Consider the following 25,247-nt stretch of genomic DNA (forward strand, 5'->3'; position numbering starts at 1 on the left):
TCATAACAGGAGACATTGGCGAGCTCTGAAAATAGTCGCTGATCTCGGATCAGTTTTAAGCTCTGTGTATGCCTATGGATCGAAATGAACTGCACCCGCCTTCCCTGGATGTCAGTAACATATGAAAGTGGAATGGCGTCTCTACGTGTTTCTCAGAGTTTAATAAAACGCAAAATGGAAGTGAGTGTCCCTTCTTTTGGAACGCTCGCCAGGACGCAAGGGAGGACATCAGAATGGCATGCTCAAAAGCTCTCGTTATTGATCAAAGATATATCCGTCTGTGATTTAATTCGATATAGGTGTTAGAAACATCATAACGAAGTTATTTGAAAACCGATTTATATCAGTTTATGCGAGTATATTGCTATTTTTTTTCGGATTTTCCTTAGTATTGCGTTTGAGGATGTTGGAATGTGTGTGACCACGTAGCTATTGTTAGCTGCTAGTTCTGAAGTTGAAGAGGTCGTTTTACAAAAGCAACGATTCTTTTGGACAAAGGACACATTGCCCAGATACTGATGGAAGCTCGTCCAAAAGTAAGTTATTTATGATTTTATTCCGTATTTATGTGGAAAAAATGTAAACGCAGTTGTCGGCCATTTTTTTGCGGCACTAGTCTGGCTGTAACTCCACAATGTACTGTCTAGTAACGTTTAATTTTAAAATCTAAATCAGCGGTTGCGATTAAAACCATGCATCTTTCATTAGCTGTCCAACCTGTATTTTTTTAGTCAATCTAAATCGATAAATAATCGTAAACATAGGTGCTCTTTCCAAGATGGTGCCGGCCAGAAATACATGCCATGTTTTGACAGATACATTTGCTAACCCTCAGCTTTAATTTGAGGGTATTTTAATCCATATTGGGTGAACTGTTTAGAAATTACAGCTCGTTTTGTACATAGTCTCCCCATTTTAGGAGACAAAGTATTGGGACAAATTCACTTGTGTATTAAAGTAGTCAAAAGTTAAGTATTTGATCCTATATCCATAGCATGCAATGATTACATCAAGCTTGAGTCTACGAACTTGCTCGAAGCATTTGCTGTTTGTTTTGGTTGTGTTTCAGATTATTTTGTGCCCAATATAAATTAATAGTATATAGTGTGTCATTTAGGAGTCACTTTCATTGTAAATAAGAATTTATGTTTCTAAACACMTCTACATTAAAGTGGACGCTACCATGATAATGTAAAATCCTGAATGAATCGTGAATGAAAAATGTATAGAAAAAAATAATAAATCATACCCCCAAGACATGTTTACCACTCACCATTAAAATAAACTTGGGAGGTTAGCATTTTTGGGGGGTATGATATTTGTGCGTCTAACTTTCCTCGCTCATTATTCAGGATTCATTCAGGATTATCTGTATTGTAACGACCCGGTATTGTGTTCTGTGTTTGTGGGTGTGTTATGGTTCTCATGGCTACTAGCAGGGGTTAAATATGTCAGGACAGATGGAAAGGTTGGGGGGGTATGATGGGTAATACCGCGGGATTTGGAAATGCATAAATAGGGATTACTGTCTCATTGTTCTSTCTCTTCTGTTCGTGCCTTGATCTGTRCCTATGAGWGTGACTCTTGACCCGACAGGGTAACATTGTGTACGTTCGGCATTTAGCGGCGTGGGTTGTGGCCGGAACAATAGCCCAGTTTATGAATAAACCTGTGTTCTGACCTGCACACCTAGAGTCCGTCTCTTTTCCCTTTATGACCCAGCCGGGTCATTACAGTATTCATGGTAGAATGCACATTAATGTAGAAGTGTTTACAAACATATTCTATTCTTATTTACAATAAAAGTAACTACAAAATTACAATTTATGATGTGTGAATGTCCCAATACTTTGTGTAGATAACGAGAAACTTACTTCATCTGTTTGACAATTGTACTCTTCCCTGACTCGCCAGCACCTGAGACAGTGAGAGGCCAATTAGTGAGTGATAGGCAGACATTACACATTTAACACATTCATTCATTGTTGTTTTGACTTGAGAAATTGGGCTGATCATAACTTGTAGGCCTAACTCACGTTTTGCATAAGGCCCTACAAGAGTCACCTGTCCAGATACTGAGTAGCTAATAGCTATACAACGTTGGGAAACCAAGTGTCTGATCAGCCCCTTACAGGACAGTTAGACAGGCATTAGTATAAATTGGATTAATCAACTGGATCCTCCCACCAATGAGATTATAGCTTCAGCGTGGCAGACCTAAACTGATTTCACATAGGATTTACGGTATTTTTCCAGTGAAAAAAAAAGGCCAATGTTTATATGACCACCTTACAAACCGGCCCAGTTTTACCACATTGTTGCCTGCATACGCCTTTAATACCTCTTTTATATCTCCCATACAGATGCTGGTGATGAGTGGTAGTAGTGGTGTGCATCTATTTTAATAAATCCAGTGAATATCCACCATCAAAAAGAAATCCATTATTAATTTGTTTAGGCATGTCCTAAAACACAAGACTAATAACATTTATTTTCAAAACAATAGTGGCATTTGAGTTGAATTATGCTACGTCCAAATTAATTAAATCAATGGTTCATTAAAGAGACAAGACACACATACCCCGATCACAGTAAACACACATTTTATAGTAAAAATTTAACACAAATATTTGTGTCACAGGAACATGTGGAACCGGTGTCATATAAAAGTGATATTTTGTAACAGAACTCAAACCCATACTTTTTCGATCTACCTTTCCTCTCTTTCCTACCCTCACTCCACTTAGTAAGGGAGCACGCTTAGGGTCTTACATTGAGAGTATCCTCATYACACCGTTAGAAAATAATAGCAATCCTATTTTCAAAAGCATGTGAGTCTCATGTACAACTAGGCTTGCACATCTTGGGGAATATTCAGAGGTGGAAACTTGCCATGGGAATTAACAGGAATATAAGAAAATGAATATTAATGCCATTTAAAATGTAGATGTTTTTTGCATTGGATATATTTACCATATATGGAGACAAACAAACCTTTTACCTTATCATAAGTAGATAATTGCAAATGATTAAATCCTTCAAATAGAAATAAAAAAACAATTTAGTTACAAATTTAACTTTAAATGAGTTGACTCTTCACATGGGATGATTTCACTGAACAACAAAAGGGAATATTGAATGAGCCATCGCATCTCCCAAAAACGTTTTCAACATACATCTGTAAAATGAGTCTAGAAGCTAAAGCTTTGGTTGTCCATGTCTTCTCCCTGGACCTCCTCAATGTCCACCTCTTGAACATCAGACTCTGAGGCCTCATCTTCACTGTCACTTTCCAACCTTGAGGATGGCTCGTTGTCAGGCTCAAAAAGCCTAAAATTTGCCCGGATGGCCCCCAATTTTTCAACCCTTGTATTGGTCAGCCTGTTGCGTGCCTTGGTGTGTGTGTTCCCGAACAAGGACCAGCTGCGCTCTGCGGTGGCTGATGTTGGGATTTGTAGCATGATGGAGGCAACAGGGGAAAGAACCTCAGATCCACAAGTCCCTTCCACCAGGTGGCTGATGAGATATGTTGGCACGACTGCCATATTGCATCTCCATCCCAAAGCCCTTGCTTGGAAGTGTACTTCACCAGACTGCCAAGAACCTGTGGCGAGACACAGTAGTGATGACACCATAGGCCTTGTTGATCTCTGCACCAGACAGGATGCTCTATCCAGTATACTTGGGGTCCAACATGTACGCTGCAGCGTGTATGGGCTTCAGGCAGAAGTCTTCACACTTTTTGGAATACACACTTTTTGATGTATTCCAGAACTGCAGTTTCCTCTGCTTGGAGCAACAGTGAAGTGGGCAGGCTAGTATGGATTTCTTCTCTTACATCTGCAAGCAGAGTCTGAACAWCAGACAGGATGGCATTYTCTCRCTCAGTCCGTGCAATYGCTACTGCTATAAGTTTCAGGCTGCTTACCACTCCCAAAATACATCATCCAGGAGGATCCTCTTGATTGGGCTGTCCATAGRCGTAGACTGTGATATGGCCAGTTCTTGGAGAGACTCCTTCCCCTCCAGGAGACTGTCAAACATGATGACAACGCCACCCCAAATGGTGTTGCTGGGCAGCTTCTATGTGGTGCTCTTATTCTTCTCACCTTGCTTGGTGAGGTAGATTGCTGCTATAACTTGATGACCCTTCACATACCTAACCATTTCCTTGGCTCTCTTGTAGAGTGTATCCATCGTTTTCAGTGCCATGATGTCCTTGAGGACATGAAAAACATTAGCAAGGCATCGGTCCTCTACAGGTTCTTACAATAAGACAAATGGAGCGGGACAAGGATACACCCCTGCAGCAATCCCCGTGATGCAGACTCATATGCAGTAAGTCAATACTCTGATCTTAACATGATTTCCGTTGTCTGGTCCTCCCCAGAGGAATTCACTTACCTGCTGAGACTACAGAAACACAATGGGGGSAACAACCAACGTCTGCCTGTGCCTGTTTCACATGCAAAAKAGCAGCAGCCCCAAGTTGGATAACAACATTTCAATCCAAAAACCATAATTGTTTCCAAATGAAACCAAAAGCATTTTTATTTTTCATCGCTTCACAAATTCCCAGAGTGATGCTTTTCTTGAATCAAAGACTATTCAACAGGGCTGCTAATTTCCTCTGAGTTCATCAATGCTACGTATAGTCTCCACTAGCCTTTTCCTACCCCATAGGGTGCCTTCCTAGATCACCCCCCACAGACATAACCAGCTCCCTGGGATGGGAGTGCTGGCTGCAGCTCCTCGGCTCATAAGTTAGTGGGCTGGAAGGAGCTAATTTGATTGACTTTGAGCGCTAAGTTTTTTGCGGTGGTCCCCTGACAGCGCGAGACCTTTCTGGTCAGTGAGCGCATCGACTGGCAGTCAATCGGCACCTGATGCATGTCAATGTCCGGTCCTCCAGACCTGTGGTAGATAGATGGAGCTCGGCAGCAGATGCCCAAAGTGATGCTGATGAGATGGAATGGATATTGTTCTGGTTTGATTGGTTTTTGTGTCTCTTCACCAATGCATTTATCTGGTGGTCCTTTCATGAAATTGTATAACAAGACCATAAATGCTTTTAATGTACAATTCTGCAAAACATACATTTTATTTATAGGAAAGCACAGTGGCTTTTAATACATGTTCCTACAATGTTTTCCGGTCAAAAGATAGATAATAAAGAAGCTTACTTTATTAACCATCAGGACATTTTACTTGCATCTTTTTTATTGAACCGTTATTTACCTAGGCAAGTCAGTAAAGAACACATTATTTATTACAATGACAGCCTACCGGGGAACAGTGGGTTAACTGCCTTGTTCAGGGGCAGAACGACACATTTTTAKCTTGTCAGCTCTGGCATTCAATCTAGCAACCTTTCGGTTACTATCCCAATGCTCTAACCACTAGGCTACCTGCAGCCCCCATCTTACATTTGTAAAATGAAAGACATTACCATACATTATTGTACAATATACAGTACACTTGTACAGTAAAAGGAACTGTTCCGGAGTTCCAAATTAAGCAGCAGCAGCTGAAAAGATGAGCTCCTACAAATATTGAAATTTAAATGTTTTTTTTTTTTAGAGTAAAGTACATCGAAAAAAAATCAAAAGAAAACTGCAAACTGAATAGGAGACCAAACAAGCAGCAAACAAAGAAGAAAGGCTTTTGAAAAAGTAAKAATTTTTCATAAAATTATACCGTTTTCTTAGCTAGCTAAGTTGTTTACCTGTTGCTAGGCAGTTGCTAGGGACATTCCTGAAAGAAGCTAGCTAGCTAACAAGGAGTGTCTAGTTGGCAGAAGAGAAGAAGGGACAAAGAAGGGACAAAGTGGGACAAAATAAGGACAGAAAAAAAGGGAAAGGGGACATTAAGGTGAAGCAGTCCTCTAAAGACACAAAAGACAATAATACAAGAAACAACACTTCTATTGCCTCTCCCTTTACGATACGCACTTCCGGTTTGGTTTGGAGCGAGTAGTTGCATTCCGCTTTGCTCCACAGGTAGTATTACAGGTAGTATTACATTTCATTTCATTACAGTACAACAGTTTGATTTGTTTGATATTAGCTGGCTACATAGCCGTCTTTGTATCCAAGATAATTGTGTAGTCTAGAGTAATTGTCGAGGTTACCTAGCCAGTTAGAGGTTACCTAGCCAGCTACACTTTCAAACAAAGTCAACAACGCAGCCACTGCTAGCTAGCCTATTTCACCAGCCAGCAGTACTATATCATTTTAGTCAATAAGATTTTTTGCAACGTAAGCTTAACTTTCTGAACATTCGAGACGTGTAGTCCACTTGTCATTCCAATCTCCTTTGCATTAGCGTAGCCTCTTCTGTAGCCTGTCAACTATGTGTCTGTCTATCCCTGTTCTCTCCTCTCTGCACAGACCATACAAACGCTTCACACCGCGTGGCCGCTGCTACTCTAACCTGGTGGTCCCAGCGCGCACGACCCACGTGGAGTTCCAGGTCTCAGGCAGCCTCTGGAACTGCCGATCTGCGGTCAACAAGGCAGAGTTCATCTCAGCCTATGCTTCCCTCCAGTCCCTCGACTTCTTGGCACTGACGGAAACATGGATTACCACTGATAACACTGCTACTCCTACTGCTCTCTCCTCGTCTGCCCACGTGTTCTCGCACACCCCGAGAGCTTCTGGTCAGCGGGGTGGTGGCACRGGGATCCTCATCTCTCCCAAGTGGACATTCTCTCTTTCCTCCCCCTGACCCATCTGTCTATCGCCTCCTTTGAATTCCATGCTGTCCACAGTTACCAGCCCTTTCAAGCTTAACATCCTTATCATTTATCGCCCTCTCAGGTTCCTTGGAGAGTTCATCAATGAGCTTGACGCCCTGATAAGTTCCTTTCCTGAGGATGGCTCACCTCTCACAGTTCTGGGTGACTTTACCTCCCCACGTCTACACTTTGACTCATTCCTCTCTGCTCCTTCTTTCCACTCCTCTCCTCTTTTGACCTCACCCTCTCACCTTCCCCCCCTACTCACAAGGCAGCAATACGCTTGACCTCATCTTTACTAGATGCTGTTCTTCCACTAATCTCATTGCAACTCCCCTCCAAGTCTCCGACCACTACCTTGTATCCTTTTCCCTCTCGCTCTCATCCAACACTTCCCACACTGCCCCTACTCGGATGGTATCCGCCGCCGTCCAACCTTCGCTCTCTCTCCCCCGCTACTCTCTCCTCTCCATCCTATCATCTCTTCCCTCTGCTCAAACCTTCTCCAACCTATCTCCTGATTCTGCCTCCTCAACCCTCCTCTCCTCCTTTCTCTGCATCCTTTGACTCTCTATGTCCCCTATCCTCCAGGCCGGCTCGGTCCTCCCCTCCTGCTCCGTGGCTCGACGACTCATTGCGAGCTCACAGAAAAGGGCTCGGGCAGCCGAGCGAAAATGGAGGAAAACTCGCCTCCCTGCGGACCTGGCATCCTTTCACTCCCTCCTCTCTACATTCTCCTCTTCTGTCTCTGCTGCTAAAGCCAATTTCTACCACTCTAAATTCCAAGCATCTGCCTCTAACCCTAGGAAGCTCTTTGCCACCTTCTCCTCCCTCCTGATACTCCTCCCCCTCCTCCCTCTCTGCTGATGACTTCGTCAACCATTTTGAAAAGAAGGTCGACGACATCCGATCCTCGTTTGCTAAGTCAAACGACACCGCTGGTTCTGCTCACACTGCCCTACCTGTGCTTTGACCTCTTTCTCCCTCTCTCTCCAGATGAAATCTCGCGTCTTGTGAACGGCCGCGCCCAACAACCTGCCCGCTTGACCCTATCCCTCCTCTCTTCTCCAGACCATTTCCGGAGACCTTCCCCTTACCTCACCTCGCTCATCAACTCATCCTTGACCGCTGGCTACGTCCCTTCCGTCTTCAAAGAGCGAGAGTTGCACCCCTTCTGAAAAACCTACACTCGATCCCTCCGATGTCAACAACTACAGACCAGTATCCCTTCTTTCTTTTCTCTCCAACTCTTGAACGTGCCGTCCTTGGCCAGCTCTCCTGCTATCTCTCTCAGAATGACCTTCTTGATCCAAATCAGTCAGGTTTCAAGACTTCATTCAACTGAGACTGCTCTTCTCTGTGTCACGGAGGCGCTCCGCACTGCTAAGCTAACTCTCTCTCCTCTGCTCTCATCCTTCTAGACCTATCGGCTGCCTTTGATACTGTGAACCATCAGATCCTCCTCTCCACCCTCTCCGAGCTGGGCACTCCGGCGCGGCCCACGCTTGGATTGCGTCCTACCTGACAGGTCGCTCCTACCAGGTGGCGTGGCGAGAATCTGTCTCCGCACCACGTGCTCTCACCACTGGTGTCCCCCAGGGCTCTGTTCTAGGCCCTCTCCTATTCTCGCTATACACCAAGTCACTTGGCTCTGTCTATCTCCACATGGTCTCCTATCATTGCTATGCAGACGACACACAATTAATCTTCTCCTTTCCCCCCTCTGATAACCAGGTGGTGAATCGCATCTCTGCATGTCTGGCAGACATATCAGTGTGGATGACGGATCACCACCTCAAGCTGAACCCGGCAAGACGGAGCTGCTCTTCCTCCCGGGGAAGACTGCCCGTTCCAGATCTCGCCATCACGGTTGACAACTCCATTGTGTCCTCCTCCCAGAGTGCTAAGAACCTTGGCGTGATCCTGGACAACACCCTGTCGTTCTCAACTAACATCAAGGCGGTGACCCGTTCCTGTAGGTTCATGCTCTACAACATTCGCAGAGTACGACCCTGCCTCACGCAGGAAGCGGCGCAGGTCCTAATCCAGGCACTTGTCATCTCCCGTCTGGATTACTGCAACTCGCTGTTGGCTGGGCTCCCTGCCTGTGCCATTAAACCCCTACAACTCATCCAGAACGCCGCAGCCCGTCTGGTGTTCACCTTTCCCAAGTTCTCTCACTACCCCCCGCTCCTCCGCTCTCTCCACTGGCTTCCAGTTGAAGCTCGCATCCGCTACAAGACCATGGTGCTTGCCTACGGAGCTGTGAGGGGAACGGCACCTCGTACCTTCAGCTCTGATCAGGCCCTACACCCAAACAAGGGCACTGCGTTCATCCACCTCTGGCCTGCTCGCCTCCCTACCTCTGAGGAAGTACAGTTCCCGCTCAGCCCAGTCAAACTGTTCGCTGCTCTGGCACCCAATGGTGGAACAAACTCCCTCACGACGCCAGGTCAGCGGAGTCAATCACCACCTTCCGGAGACACCTGAAACCCACCTCTTTAAGGAATACCTAGGATAGGATAAAGTAATCCTTCTACCCCCCCCCCTAAAAGGTTAGATGCACTATTGTAAGTGGTTGTTCCACTGAGATATCATAAGGTGAATGCACCAATTTGTAAGTCGCTCTGGATAAGAGCGTCTGCTAAATGACTTAAATGTAAATGTAAATGTTGAGGAGCAGATGAGGGTAGGACTCCTCTTAAGACCAAGCAGCCMTCATGTTTGCAGCATTGTCTGTCACCAGTGCAAATACCTTCTGTGGTCCAAGGTCATTGATGACTGCCTTCAGCTCATCTGCAATGTAGAGACCGGTGTGTCTGTTGACCCTTGTCTGTGCTCTTGTAGAATACTGGTTGAGGGGTGGAGATGTAGGTTATTATTCCTTGCCCATGAACATTCGACCACACATCAGAGATGATTGCAATACAGTCTGCTTTATCTGATTTGCTTGACCTTCACTTGTACTCTGTTGAACTCTGCATCCAGCAAATGAGTGGATAAAGCATGTCTGGTTGGAGGGCTGTATGCTGGGCGAAGAACATTCAGAAATCTCTTCCAATACACATTGCCTGTGAGCATCAGAGGTGAGCCAGTTGCATATACAGCTCGAGCAAGACATTCGTCAGCATTTTTCTGACTACGTTCCTCCATTGTGTCAAACTCCTGATTCCGGGAGGACCATGAGCTGTTGCTATCGATAAGGTGTCTGATTCATTATTTTCACCTCGACTAGAAGTAGAGGGACTTTTGTCAGAGGTTGCTTGTTGTGAGCGCTGAGGGAACTTGATGCACTTGTTAACTTCTTTGGGATAGGGGGGCGCTGTTTTCACTTTGGGAAAAAATCGTGCCCAATTTAAACGGCCTCGTACTCTATTCTAGATCGTACAATATGCATATTATTATTACTATTGGATAGAAAACACTCAAGTTTCTAAAACCGTTTGAATTATATCTGTGAGTAAAACAGAACTCATTTTGCAGCAAACTTCCTGTCAGGAAGWGAAAAATKTGAAATCGAGGCTCTGTTCCAGGGCCTTCCTATTCATTTGCTTGAAATCTATGGATATACATGCACTTCATACGCCTTCCACTAGATGTCAACAGGCAGTGAGAGGTGAAATGGGGTGTCTAGCTAGATATGAGGTCGAATAAGAGCTCTTGGAATGACGTGACCACTATTTCCTTTGTTCAGCAAGGCGCGGGAAGGAACCCTGGATTGCCTTCTGAAAAGCTTTCGTTATAGACTGCTAATATCTCCGGCTTTGATTTTATTTGATACATGTGATAATATCATCGTAAAGTATGTTTTTTCAATATAGTTTTATCAGATTATTGAAAGTTTTTGGGAGTTTTGGCTTTTTCCGTTCTCTGCGTTTGGTGADGATGGACAGCTTCGCGCCACTTGGCTAGCTTTGGTTGCTAATTCGACAGGAGAAAAGGACATTCTAAAACCAAACAACGATTGTTCTGGACAAAGGACCCCTTGTACAAGATTCTGATGGAAGCTCAGCAAAAGTAGGAACCATTTATGATGTTATTTCGTATTTCTGTGGAAAATGTTTAGTACTATTTTCCGCCCTCATTGCAGGCGCTGTCTCGCTATAACGTAAGCTGTATGTCGTACTAAAGTTATTTTTAGAATTCTAACACGGCGATTGCATTAAGAACTAGTGTATCTTTCATTTGCTGTACAACATGTATTTTTTAGTAAAGTTTATGATGAGTTCTTTGGTCAGATTAGGTGAGTGTCCAAAATATTTCCGGACAATTTGGTGAATCGATGCTACATATTCACAACGTATAACCACGGTTTGCAGCTCAAAATATGCACATTTTCGAACAAAACATAAGTGTATTGTATAACCTGATGTTATAAGACTGTCATCTGATGAAGTTGGTCAAGGTTAGTGATTAATTTTATATCTTTTGCTGGTTTTTGCGGTGAATAAATGCGGTTGTGTGTTTGGCTATTGTGGTAAGCTAATATAATGCTATATTGTGTTTTCGCTGTAAAACACTTAAATCTGAAATATTGGCTGGATTCACAAGATGTTTATCTTTCATTTGCTGTACACCATGTATTTTTCATAAATGTTTTATGATGAGTATTTAGGTATTTCACGTTGGTCTCTGTAATTGTTCTAGCTGCTTTGGTGATATTTGTGATTTTAGCTGCAATGTAAAACTATGATTTATACCTGAAATATGCACATTTTTCGAACAAAACATAGATTTATTGTATAACATGTTATAAGACTGTCATCTGATGAAGTTGTTTCTTGGTTAGTGACTAATTCTATCTCTATTTGGGGGTTTTGTGCAAGCTACCTGTGCTGTGAAAGAAATGTCTGTGCTTTTTTGTATTTGGTGGTGAGCTAACATAAATATACGTGGTGTTTTCGCTGTAAAAATTTTTTTTTTTTATTATTATTATTATTTTTTAAATCGGACATGTTGGCTGGATTCACAAGATGTTTATCTTTCATTTGCTGTATTGGACTTGTTAATGTGTGAAAGTTAAATATTTCAAATTTGAATTTCGCGCGCTGCCTTTTCAGTGGAATGTGGGGGGGGCGGGGCTAGACAGGTTAACAGGCTCAAGCAAGCTAAAACCCACATGGTAGCAAAAACTAAAAGCAGAAATTGTTAAGTTAGAAATTATTTAAATACACTTTGCTGTAGGCTACTATTTACTAGTTAACAAAAAATAATGTATGTCATAAAATATATTCACCCCATCCAGTATTGTAATCAAAACCTACCAGAAAGCATGTAGTCCTTGGCTCAGACAGTGTAGTAGTGTCGGCTCAAAAGCATCTCATTAGTCTCACTATAGGCAACCCAAGCTCTTGAGAATAAGCTGTACATGTGATGGAAGAATGCACTGTGCATGCAGGTGGGGGGGTTGCAATTCCATTGAATTGGGGATAGATTAACCAAAATATGCCACAAGACCTAGAATTGCCTTGTGTACCCGACAAAAAAAGTTCACTGTTATAAGCTAACTTTTTTTGATGAATTTAAGCAAAATTCCCAGGCTTAATTTCCTATGGAAAATTTCTGGAAATTTCCCTCAAAGTTTCCAACCCTATGTACAACATCTGCAGGCTTTTGGAGTTGCCTATAAAAGTGACAGAGAAAAATAATAGGCCTACACTTGATTTGGGCTACATTATTGGATGCTAAATGTTTCTGATCAGTGACAGATGAGCTATACCACTACTACTTATTTGCCCAGCGAGAAACCAATTAATCAAATAGCCTATACAGACAGGGATTCAGTGAAACAAAATTACATTGATTGAGACAAGTCAGTGAAGTCAGCCTTTTGCTCGTGAGTAGGCCTAGGCTACTAAGCGACTGGGAGTCAAGAGCAAAATAATCCACTTGTTAAACTACACTGAACAAAAATATAAAAACGCAACAACTTAATATTTTACTGAGTTACAGTTCATAAGGAAATAAATATAATCCAGCCCTAATCTATTTCACAAGACTGGGAATACAGATATGCATCTGTTGGTCACAGACACCTTAAAATAAACGTAAAAAGTGTATTAATTAAATAATAAGAAAAATGGGGTGCGTGGAATAAAAACTGTCAGCATCTGGTGTGACACCATTTGCCTRATGCAGCGCGACACATCTCCTTCCCATAGAGTTGATCAGGCTGTTGATTGTGGCCTGTGGAATGCTGTCCCACTCCTATTCAATTTCTGTGTGAAGTTGCTGGATATTATAAAAGAACTGGAACACGCTGTTTTACACATCAATCCAGAGTATCCCAAACATGCTGAATGGGGTGACATGTCTAGTGAGTACGCAGGCCATAGAACTGGGACATTTTCACCTTTTACAGATCTTTGCGACAAGGTGCCATGCATTATCAAGCATAAACATGTGATGGCGTCGGATGAACGGCACGAAAATTGGCCGTAGTTTATGACTGCATATACCATAATCCCACCGCCACCATGGGTCACTGTTCAACGTTGACGTCAGAAAACCACTCGCCCACACGACACTATACATGCCGTATGGCCGGTACAGTTAAAACCAGGATTCAGCTGTGAAGAGCACACTTCTCCAGCGTGCCAGTGGCCATCGAAGGTGAGCATTTGCCCACTGAAAGCGGTTACGACGCCGAACTGCAGTCAGGTCAAGACCCTGGCGAGGATGACCAGCATGTAGATTCGCTTCCTTGAGACGATTTCTGACAATTTGTGCAGAAATTCTTCAGTTTCATCAGCTGTCCGGTGGCTGGACGATCCCGCAGGTGAAGAAGCTGGATGTGAATATCCTGGGCTGGCGTGGTTACACATGGTTTGCGGTTGTGAGGCCGGTTGGACGTACTGCCAAATTCTCGAAAGCGACGTTGGAGGCAGCTTATGGTAGAGAAATTAACGATCAATTCTCTGGCAACAGCTCTGGTGGACATTCCTGCAGTCAGCATGTCAATTGTACAAAATGAGACATCTGTGTTGTGTGACAAAACTGCACATTTTAGAGTGGCCTTTCATTGTCCCCAGCACAAGGTGCACCTGTGTAATGATCATGCTGTTTCATCAGCCTCTTGATATGCCACACCTGTCAGMTGGATGGATTATCTTGGCAAAGGAGCAATGCTCACTAACAGGGATGTAAACAAATTTGTGCACACAATTTGAGAGAAATAAGCTTTTTGTGCATATGGAACATTTCTGGTATCTTTTATTTCAGCTCATGGAACATGGGACCAACACTTTACATGTTGCATAGATGCCATGTTGCATAGTTGCCAATGCCACCTTCAGCATTACAGTTTCATACTAAGCTGTAGGCAGATGTTTACCGAAATGATTACTAGGTTGTTAGGCGGATATACAATTTTCGGCTTTGATACCGGCAATACCTTTCAGATTTAAGGTATGGTAAAGTCGGCGGAGAAACATCTCAGTATTAAAGGCTGGTGCAGTTCAGATATTACCTAGCAGGGATATTCTACTCTTACCCTACGAGGTCCGGAACCTGCTGGTATTGTTCTACCTGATAATTAATTGGTGTCCGAGGTCTAAAATCAGTCCCTGATTAGAAAGGAACAATACATTTTTAAAAAGTGGGACTGGCTTCGAGGTCTAGAGTTGCATTTGAAGGACCTAAAACGTCCTTTAACAGTTCTGATAAAAGCGAAAGAAAAAGTAGCAAACCTTGAAGCGTGCCCTCAAATCCTCTGAAGCCTTGGTTGGTGTATTGAGCTCCTCACACATTTTAATTACCCCCGCTCTGCTGAGGGCTTGGTTTCCCTGGAGAGCACTGCTCTCCAACTCGCTGTCCCACATGACAACACACATGGCTAACTTGTCACTTAAGTAACACACAAACAAACACATGTCATGCACACACCTCAGTAAACCTCACTGATTACGTTGCTATTTAATCTAAAGTCAGAGCTCAAACACACCAAGACACACTGGGTTGGCTGAATGGACAAATAAGACTGCAGGCCTTGTAGCTCAATTTGTAGCTCAGTTGGTAGAGAATAGCCTTTGCAACGCCAGGATAGTGAGTTTAATTTCCGGGACCACCCATATGTAAAAATGCATGCACCCATAACTAAGTCGCTTTGAATAAAAGCGTCTGCTAAATTGCACATCAACTCAGCAAAAACGTCCTCTCACTGTCAACTGTGTTTATTTTCAGCAAACTTAATGTCCCTGAACAAAAGGGGGGGTCAAAATCAAAAGTAAGTCAGTATCTGGTGTGGCCACCAGCTGCATTAAGTACTGCAGTGCAGCTCCTCCACATGGACTGCACCAGATTTGACAGGTCTTGCTGTGAGATGTTACCCCACTCTTCCACCAAGGCACCTGCAAGTTCCCAGACATTTCTGGGGAGAATGGCCCTAGCCCTCACCCTCCGATCCAACAGGTCCCAGACGTGCTCAATGGGATTGAGATCCAGGCTCTTCACTGACCATGGCAGAACACTGACATCCCTGTCTTGCAGGAAATCACGCACAGAACGAGCAGTATGGCTGGTGGCATTGTCATGCTGGAGGGTCATGTCAGGATGAGCCTGTAGGAAGGGTACCACAAAGGAGGAGGATGTCTTCCCTGTAATGCACAGCGTTGAGATTGACAACAATGACAACAAGCTCAGTACGATGATGCTGTGACACACCGCCCCAGACCATGACGAACCCTACACCTCCATCAATCCCGCAGAGTACAGGCCTAGGTGTAACGCACATTCTTTCGACGATAAACACGAATCCGACCATCACCCCTAGTGAGACAAAACCGCGACTTGTCAGTGAAGAGCACTTTTTGCCAGTCCTTTCTGGCCCAACGACGGTGGCTTTGTGCCCATAGGCGAAGTTGTTGCCAGTGATGTCTGGTGAGGACCTGGCTTACAACAGACCTACAAGCCCTCAGTCCAGCCTCTCAGGCTTTGCGGACAGTCTGAGCATTGATGGAGGGTTTGTGTGTTCCTGGTGTAACTTGGGCAGTTGTTGCCATCCTGTACCTGTCCCGCAGGTGTGATGTTCGGACGTACCGATCCCGTTCAGGTGTTGTTACACGTGGTCTGCCACTGTGAGGACGATTAACTGTCCGTTCTGTAGCGCTGTTTTAGGTGTCTCACAATACCGACATTGCAATTTATTGCCCTGGCCACATCTGCAGTCCTCATGCCTCCTTGCAGCATGCCTAAGGCACCTTCACACAGATGATCAGGGACCCTGGGCATCTTTCTTTTGGTGTTTTTCAGGGTCAGTAGAAAGGCCTCTTTAGTGTCCTAAGTTTTCATAACTGTGACCTTAATTGCCTACCATCTGTAAGCTGTTAGTGCCTTAATGACTGTTCCACAGGTGCATGTTCATTAATTATTTATGGCTCATTGAACAAGCATGGGAAACTGTGTTTAAACCCTTTACAATGAAGATCTGTGAAGTTATTTGGATTTTTACGAATTATCTTTAAAAGACAGGGTCCTGAAAAAGGGATTCCTTTTTTTGCTGACTTTATTATTATTATTATTGGCCAACACGAACACCACTGGCCCAGGGGACAGAAATTTCCTTCTGAGCATCTGTGAAATAGAAACATTTCTTCTAAGCACAATAAACAATGAGACTACTCACTACACAGCTCCAACACACAATCTGTGACGATCCACCCACTCAAAACACTCATCTGAAGATGATTTCATCTGATGATTAATGCCGACATACCCAGCGCAATCCCTGGCATAGGAAAATCAATGTGCTTATGAGTCATAGTCTGACGGCACACACACACAAAGGATATCCCATTTAAAGCATTGAAGTGGATCAACGTGTTAAAGATTTAAGATTACAAATAACCACATGTTCTGTTGAAGACACTTGTCCACATACCCCCTCCTGTGGAGTGCTCCTGAACCGCTCACAGAGCCAGCCAGCCAAGCCCCCATACATGCCCCATGCAGGTGCTACTGTGGGCGAGGAAAATAACCTGCCATAAAAATTCAAATTAGGCTCATCTCAAATGACGCTTAGTCTACACATCACCATCAGAGTATGTGAGTGGTCGGAAATCCCACTCACTCATGGAGCGGAGCTTGGCGCTCCACATTCTTTCCAAACACTCCGCTCACAGAAAAAAAAAAAAAAGCCGCTCAAAATCGCTCCATTCATAAAATGTAAATTTAACCAACACATCTATTTTTGTGACTACCTGGACCTACCATTTGGTTTTGAAGTATTGAAACTAAGCGATATGATTTGAAAGAAAAGTATTTTAATGTACATGAAAAGGTGAATGTAAGAAGCGCTCATCATTTCAAATAGGCTACATGTAGTATTAAAACAGCATATAAACACTAAATTAGGTCAGGAACCAGATAGAAGAAGGAACAAAAATGAATTATTTTGGCTATATTATTTCAAGGCTATAGCCTACAAACAATTACATTGTGAAGCATTTGCGAGTGTGACACTAGGCTGGTAGGGACATAAAGCACTCAGCATTTCATTGTACGCAATCATTATAGTCTATAAATTGCGCATATATTCTGTGACTTACTTAGAATTAAATACAAATTAAACAAAAAATGCCTTAGTCTGCAGTGCCTTTGAATTTATTTTTAGAAACAGAGTTTGGCCAGAGTCTGTGGCTTCAGGGTCATGCAATAGTGCCTGGAGAGCAGGCCAGCAGTGGAGAACATCCTCTCCACGCTTGGAGAACCACTGGGGATGCTAAACACCCTTCGGGACACTCTTTCCAGGCTGGGCAGATAGGCCTACCTATATAAAAAAATATGCATCAAGGTTAAGGCAAAATAACCCAAACAAAACAGAAAGCTCGTTGATAGTGGGAATAAGCCAGGCCTATTGGGCCAAAATCAATTACAGTATAGCCTAGATAATAGAACAAAAATAAACAAAATTTTAAGATCAGATTTTTTGTTTCTAAAATACTTTGCTACAATGACACACTTAGCTACCCACCTGGTTCCTTTCTTTTAGAATGTGCACGTAGTACACCATCATGCTTTCGGGATAAGTGTCTTTCCAGATTCCACAATTCTATAGTTGGACACTACATCACTGCACTCGGTCCTCATCATTGTAAGTCACCTTGATTTTGCACCTGTGTGTTGTATCAGTTTCTTTATAAAAACATTTAGTGAACTCCATGACAATAGCTAAAGCAAGAGGTTATAGCAACAAACAAGTAGACTACAAATGCATGCTGGCCCAGGCATGRCCTGAGCTCGTGAATTGAGCGCTACTGGAGTGAAATTGGAGAGGCCTCTTGGCCCAGGCAAATTGGGAAAACTTTGCTCCAGCTCTGCTCACATTCTCTGATCCCCATACTGCTGCTGCAGTGAGCGTAATGTGCAGTGTTAAGGTCTCCTACTCTGACCATGGTTAACACAGGGTGGTCCACTGTGACAAAAAAACTCTGGCTATTACAGACAGGAGGTTGGTGGCACCTTAATTGGGGAGGACAGGCTTGTGTTAACGGCTGGAGTGGAATGATATCAAATAAACACAAGGGTTCCATTTGTTTGATACCATTCCATTAGCTCCTTTCCAGCCATTATTATGAGCCGTCCTCCCCTCAGCAGCCTCCACTGATATGTACTCATGAGCTTATTTCAACTGTCGTACCCCATCAGAACTAAAAATAAGCTTGTTTTACTGTTTGGAAACAAAGTAAATGTAAACAAACACTAGTCTCAAAACATGGATGGTTAGTCCTTGCATCCATAGCTCTAAGAATTCGAGAGTGGTTACATTTCTCCAGCCCCATCCCTCAGCTTTTTACCAAAGTGGCGGTGATAACACTATTGTTTTAACTGCTAACCAAAAAAAATAACAATCCCAACTCAGAGTAGGTTTTAGAATGATGTTTTAAGACACTGCTCAGACAAACTGAGCCAGGAGTAAAAACAACAAAGGTATCTCAGCTGGTAATCACGACAGTTTGAGGTAACACAAAAGGAAAGCTAGTGATGACYGCATTCATTAACATTGGTTATTCTTCCTCATTTGCAACAATCTCGATGAGGTGTTGCCAGATGTGAACTCTATAGCACACTTTAGACAACCAGAGTGAATGTGACTGTACGTCAAAAATTGCAATGGTAAACCGTTTGATAAACAGTGCCTTCGGAAAGTATTCAGATCCCTTGACTTTTTCCACATTCTGTTACGTTACAGCCTTATTCTAAAATGGATTCAATAAATAAAATTCTCCTGTTTCCATTGATCATGCTTGAGATGTTTCTACAACTTGATTGTTGTCCACCTGTGTTAAATTCAATTGATTGGACATGATTTGGAAAGGCACACCTGTCTATATAAGGTCCCACAGTTGACCGTGCATGTCAGAGCAAAAACCAAGCCATGAGGTTGAAGGAATTGTCCGTAGAGCAGAGACAGGATTGTGTCGAGGCATAGATCTGGGAAAGGGTACCAAAACATTTCTGCAGCACTGAAGGTCCAAGAACACAGTGGCCTCCATCATTCTTAAAAATGGAAGAGGTTTGGAACCACCAAGACTCTTCCTAAAGCTGGCCGCCCCTTCAAACTGCGCAATCGGGGGAGAAAGGCCTTGGTCAGGGAGGTGACCAAGAACCCGATGTTCACTGACAGAGCTCCAGAGATCCTCTGTGGAGATGGGAGAACAACAATCTCTGCAGCAATCCACCAATCAGGCCTTTAGGGTAGAGTGGCCAGATGGAAGCCACCCCTCAGTAAAAGGCACATGACAGCCCGCTTGAAGTTTGCCAAAAGGCACCTAAAGGACTCCCAGATCATGAGAAACAAGATTCTCTGGGTCTGATGAAACCAAGATTGGCCTGAATGCCAAGCGTCACGTCTGGAGTAAACCTGGCACCATCCCTACGGTAAAGCACGCTGGTGGCAGCATCATGCTGTGGGAATGTTTTTCAGCGGCAAGGAATGGGAGACTAGTCAGGTTTGAGGCAAAGATGACCGGAGCAAAGTACAGAGAGATCCTTGATGAAAACCTGCTCCAGAGTGCTCAGGACCTCAGACTGGGGTGAACGTTCACCTGCCAACAGGACAACGACCCTAAGCACACAGCCAAGACAACGCAGGAGTGGCTTCGGGACAAGTCTCTGAATGTCCTTGAGTGGCCCAGCCACAGCCCGGATTTGAACCTGATCAAAAATCTCTGGAGACCTGAAAATAGCTGTGCAGCTACGCTCCCCATCTAACCTGAGAGCTTGAGAGGATCTGCAGAGAAGAATGGGAGAAACTCCCCAAATACAGGTGTGCCAAGCTTGTAGCGTCATACCCAAGAAGACTCGATGCTGTAAATCTCTGCCAAAGGTGCTTCAAAGTACCAAGTAAAGGGTTTGAATACTTATCACATTTACATATAATTTTTTTGTGCATAAATTAGAAAAGAAAACACACAAAAAAACAGGTAGTGTGTAGATTAYTGAAAAATAAACGATTTAAATCAATTTTAGAATAAGGCTGTAACATAAAATGTTGAAAGTCAAGGGGTCTGAATACTTTCCCAAAGGCAATGTAATTAGCCTGACACGATCACTTTGCTTACTCTTAATTCTTGCCTAATGTTGACATGAATAACCTTTTAACCAATTCTGATATTTTGAATGCGATAGGCATATTGCACTGAATCATACATGGTTGTTAATAGCGGAATTTTGATAACACCCTAACTCTAAATCACTTTGGCACAGTAGGCATCAAGTCACTTGTCAATAATGTTGCAGAAAATGTTTGAAAGGTCTATCATTTTCACCGAAAACAATCAAAGTTAACATAGGCCCTAGGATGCTTTCAAATGCCCAAAGTATAGGCATCTAAAAGAAAATACAAGTGATATTGCGCTCCAAAGGGATAAGTTGAACTAACATGTAGGTTAATGAAATAATCAAAAATATATTTTTGATTTTTGATAAGCCTAGTTGATACTAGTTGGTATTTTGGCATTTCATGTGAATTAGGCCTCATGCGAAATCGTTGTCAAAATACTGTTGCATATAGGCCTAGATTATTTATGGGTCCGTCATTACAAAGATCCCCCCCCAAAAAAATTCTACAACTCCAAAGAAAGTCTGTCTATTGTGCAGGAACAACTGACTCGCTGCCTACTTAATATGTCGACTAGATGGAACTCATAACTAAAAAGATTCATGCATAGCTTTTATTTTTACTCATATGAGTAAAATGTCTATTCTCAGTACTTATGACCAATTTTTTATACTTGAGACACTTTGTAGATACAGCACCTGATACTGCAATTAAGCCCTGGCCTAGAACATGCCCGATATGCAGAGAACCCAATGGCTGGGAAAAGCTGCTTTAATGCCAGAGACCCTATTGAGGCAGCTTCACAGCAGCTTCCCAGCAGTCAGGTAAGTTTGGTTCACCCAATCTTAGAGCTACAGTGACTTCAGAAACTTTTCCACATTTTGTTGTGTTGCAACATGAATTTAAAATTGATTACATTCAATGTTTGTGTCACTGACTTACCCCATAGTCAAAATTGAATGTTTTTAGAATTTGACATATAAAAAATGTAAAGCTGAAATGTCTTGTTAATAAGTATTAAATCCCTTTGTTATGGCAAGCCTTAAGTTCAGGAGTAAAAATGTGCTTAACAAGTCACAAGTTGTATGGACTCAAATGAGTGCAATAGTGTTTAACATATCTTTTTTTAAAGCAGGCTGAATTAAAAACATACTTTATTGGCTGTGATAGGAGAAAACTGTTACTTCACAATACTAACCTAATTGACAGAGCGAAATGGAAGCCTGTAGAGAATACAAATATTCCAAAACATGCATCCTGTTTGCAACAAGGCACTTAAGTAATACTGCAAAAAATGTAGCAAAGCAATTAACTTTTTTCCTGAATACAAAGTGTTGTTTGGGGCAAATCCAATACATTACCGAGTACCATTCTCCATGTTATGGGTATGCTTGTAATCATTAAGGACTGGGGAGTTTCTCAGTATTAAAAAAAAGAAACATAATGGAGCTAAGCACAGGCAAAATCCTAGAGGAAAACCTGGTTCATTCTGCTTTCCAACAGACTCCGGGAGATTAATTCCACTTTCAGCAGAACAATAACCTAAAACCAGTGGTGTAAAGTACTTACGTACGAATACTTTAAAGTACTACTTAAGCAATTTGTGGTATTTATATTTTTGCCAACTTTTACTCCACAACATTCCTAAAGTATATAACGTACTCCATACATTTTCCTTGACACCCAAAAGTACTCGTTACGTTTTGACATGAAAATGGTCCAATTAACACGCTTATCAACATAACATCTCTGGTCATCCCTACTGCCTCTGATCTGGCGGACTCACTAAACACAAATGCTTCGTTTGTTGGTGTGTGCCCCTGGTAATCCATCAATTTTTAAAAAAAAATACATGGAAAATGTGCCGTCTGGTTTGCATAATAAGGAATTTTAAATGGTTTATACTTTTACTTTGATACTTAAGTACATTTACTTTTGATACTTAAGTATATTTAAAACCAAATACTTAGACTTTTACTCCAATAGTATTTTACTGGGTGACTTTCACTTGACTCATTTTCTATTAAGGTATCTTTTACTTATGTATGACAATGGAGTACTTTTCCCCCAACACTGCCTAAAACAAGGCCAATTCTACACTGAAGTTGCTTACCAAGTACACAGAGAATGTTCCTAAGTGGAAGAGTTTATAACAATCGGAAATCGGTATTTTTGGGCGCCGATTCTTTTTATACCTTTATTTAACTAGGCAAGTTAGTTAAGAACACATTCTTATTTTCAATGACGGCCTAGGAACGGTGGGTTAACTGCCTTGTTTAGGGGCAGAACGACAGATTTTCACCTTGTCAGCTCAGGGGATCCAATCTTGCAACCTTACAGTTAACTAGTCCAACGCAATAACGACCTGCCTCTCTCGTTGCACTCCACAAGTAGACTGCCTGTTACGCGAATGCAGTAAGCCAAGGTAAGTTGCTAGCTAGCATTAAACTTATCTTATAAAAAACAATCAATCATAATCACTAGTTAACTACACATGGTTGATGATATTACTAGATATTATCTAGCGTGTCCTGCGTTGCATATAATCTGACTGAGCATACAAGTATCTAAGTATCTGACTGAGCGGTGGTAGGCAGAAGCAGGAGCGTAAACATTCATTCAAACAGCACTTTCGTGCGTTTTGCCTGCAGCTCTTCATTGTGCATCAAGCATTGTGCTGTTTATGACTTCAAGCCTATCAACTCCCGAGATGAGGCTGGTGTAACCGAAGTGAAATGGCCAGCTAGTTAGCGCGCGCTAATAGCGTTTCAAACGTSACTCGCTCTGAGCCTTCTAGTAGTTGTTCCCCTTGCTCTGCATGGGTAACGCTGCTTCGATGATGGCTGTTGTCGTTGTGTTGCTGGTTCGAGCCCAGGGAGGAGCGAGGAGAGGGAAGGAAGCTATACTGTTACACTGGCAATACTAAAGTGCCTATAAGTACATCCAATAGTCAAAGGTTAATGAAATACAAATGGTATAGAGGGAAATAGTCCTATAATTCCTATAATAACTACAACCTAAAACTTCTTACCTGGGAATATTGAAGACTCATGTTAAAAGGAACCACCAGCTTTCATATGTTCTCATGTTCTGAGCAAGGAACTGAAACGTTACCTTTCTTACATAGCACATGTTTCATTATTTATTTGAGGCTWAATTGATTTTATTGATGTATTATATTAAGTTAAAATAAGTGTTCATTCGGTATTGTTGTAATTGTCATTATTACAAATACAATTATTTTTTAATAAATCGGCCGATTAAAATCGGTATCGGCTTTTTTGGTCCTTCAATAAATCGGTATCGGCGTTGAAAAATCATAATCGGTCGACCTCTAGAAGAGTTACAGTTTTGACTTAAATCTACTTGAAAATCTATGGCAAGACCAGAATGATTGTCTAGCAATGATCAACAACCAATTTGACAGAGCTTGAATAAATTTGAAAATAAAAATAGGCAAATGTTGTACAATCCAGGTGTGGAAAGCTGCTGAAGGTGCTTCTACAAAAGTATTGACTCAGGGGTGTGGGTACTTACAGTATGTAAATTAGATATTTCTGTATTTCATTTTCATTTCCAAACATTTCCKCCCCAAAATATTCAATTTGTCATTGTGTGTAGATGGGTGAGAAAATATATACATTTTGAATTCAGGCTTTAACACAACAGAATGTGGAATAAGTCAAAGGGTATGAATACTTTCTGAAGGCACTGTAGGCAAGTTCGGTTCATCCCCAAGCCTTAGAGCCAGGTAAGTTTAATTAATAACGCCCAGGTCTTCCAGCAGCAGTCAGGTGAGTGGTTCATCATGCCCCAGTTGCGTTTGTTTAGCCCGCTGTTGACCTCACTGCTGGTAATGTGAACCAGCCTGTGCATGTTGCCAAGCAACCGCCAACCACCAACTGGAGACAGGACTACCAAATGGGTGAGGGAGGTGACTAACACAATGTACTCAAAGATATAAATGAAGTTCATGGGTAAAAAAAATAAAAACGTACATATTTTTCTAATTGATATAGAATATTATAACATCCCTGAAATGCATAAATAGGAAATTATCAAAGTGTAATATGCTTGTGTCTCTCTGGTTGTATTTATTATACTGAACAAAAATAAAACAATGTGAAGTGTCCCATGTTTTTGTTTTATTTCTTTAAATTTTAGTAATTGGTAGTTAGTCTAGTCTCATCACTACAACTCCCCTATGGACTCGGGAGAGGCAAAGGTCGAGGGCCATGCGTCCTCCAAAACACAACCCTGCAAGCCGCACTGCTTCTTGACACACTGCTCGCTTAACCTGGAAGCCAGCCGCACCAATGTGTGGGAGGAAACACTGTCCAACTGACGACCAACGTCAGCTTGCAGGCCCCACAAGTCGCTAGAGCACGAGTCCAGGAAATCCAGGCCAGCCAAACCCTCCCCTAACCCGGACGACGCTGGGCCAATTGTGCACCGACTCATGGGTCTCCCGGGCACGGCCAGCTGTGACACAGCCTGGGATTGGGGTGGCAGGTAGCCTAGTGGTTAGAGCGTTGGACTAGTAACCAAAAGGTTGCAAGATCGAATCCCCGAGCTGACAAGGTAAAAAAAATATGCCGTTCTTCCTCTGAATAAGGCAGTTAACCCATTGTTCCTAGGCCGTCATTAAAAATAAGAATTTGTTCTTAACTGACTTGCCTAGTTAAAAAATATATAATTTTTTWAAATTGAACTGGAGGCTGTAGTGACGCCTCAGCACAGCCTTAGACCACTGTACCACTTAATGAGCTGAAATAAAAGATCCAGTAAGCACAAAAAGCTTATTTCTCAAATTTCGTGCACAAATTGATTTACATCCCTGTTAGTGAGCATTTCTCCTTTGCCAAGATAATCCATCCACCTGACAGGTGTGGAATATCAAGACGCTGATTAAACAGCATGACCATTACACAGGTGCACCTTGTACTGGGGACA

General features: G+C 42.5%; 1 protein-coding gene across 2 annotated transcripts in view; it reads right to left on the reverse strand.

The window, feature by feature from the left end:
* Positions 1-25,247, reverse strand: part of LOC111962476 (guanine nucleotide-binding protein G(i) subunit alpha-1-like) — an 87,298-nt gene that overhangs the window by 48,859 nt on the left and 13,192 nt on the right. Inside the window, exons 2-4 of one of the 2 annotated variants that reach the window (XM_070443083.1) lie at positions 1,875-1,917; positions 1,647-1,669; positions 830-835 (exon numbers count right to left, since the gene is read on the reverse strand). The exons of the other annotated variant lie outside the window; for it this stretch is intronic. Coding sequence (XP_070299184.1) covers positions 830-835; positions 1,647-1,669; positions 1,875-1,917 — 72 coding nt within the window. The remainder of the gene's footprint in view (positions 1-829; positions 836-1,646; positions 1,670-1,874; positions 1,918-25,247) is intronic. 2 annotated transcript variants of the gene reach the window in all.

The sequence above is a fragment of the Salvelinus sp. IW2-2015 genome, linkage group LG4q.1:29 (genome assembly GCF_002910315.2).
Source record: "Salvelinus sp. IW2-2015 linkage group LG4q.1:29, ASM291031v2, whole genome shotgun sequence".
In the NCBI taxonomy this organism is placed as follows: Eukaryota; Metazoa; Chordata; class Actinopteri; order Salmoniformes; family Salmonidae; genus Salvelinus; species Salvelinus sp. IW2-2015.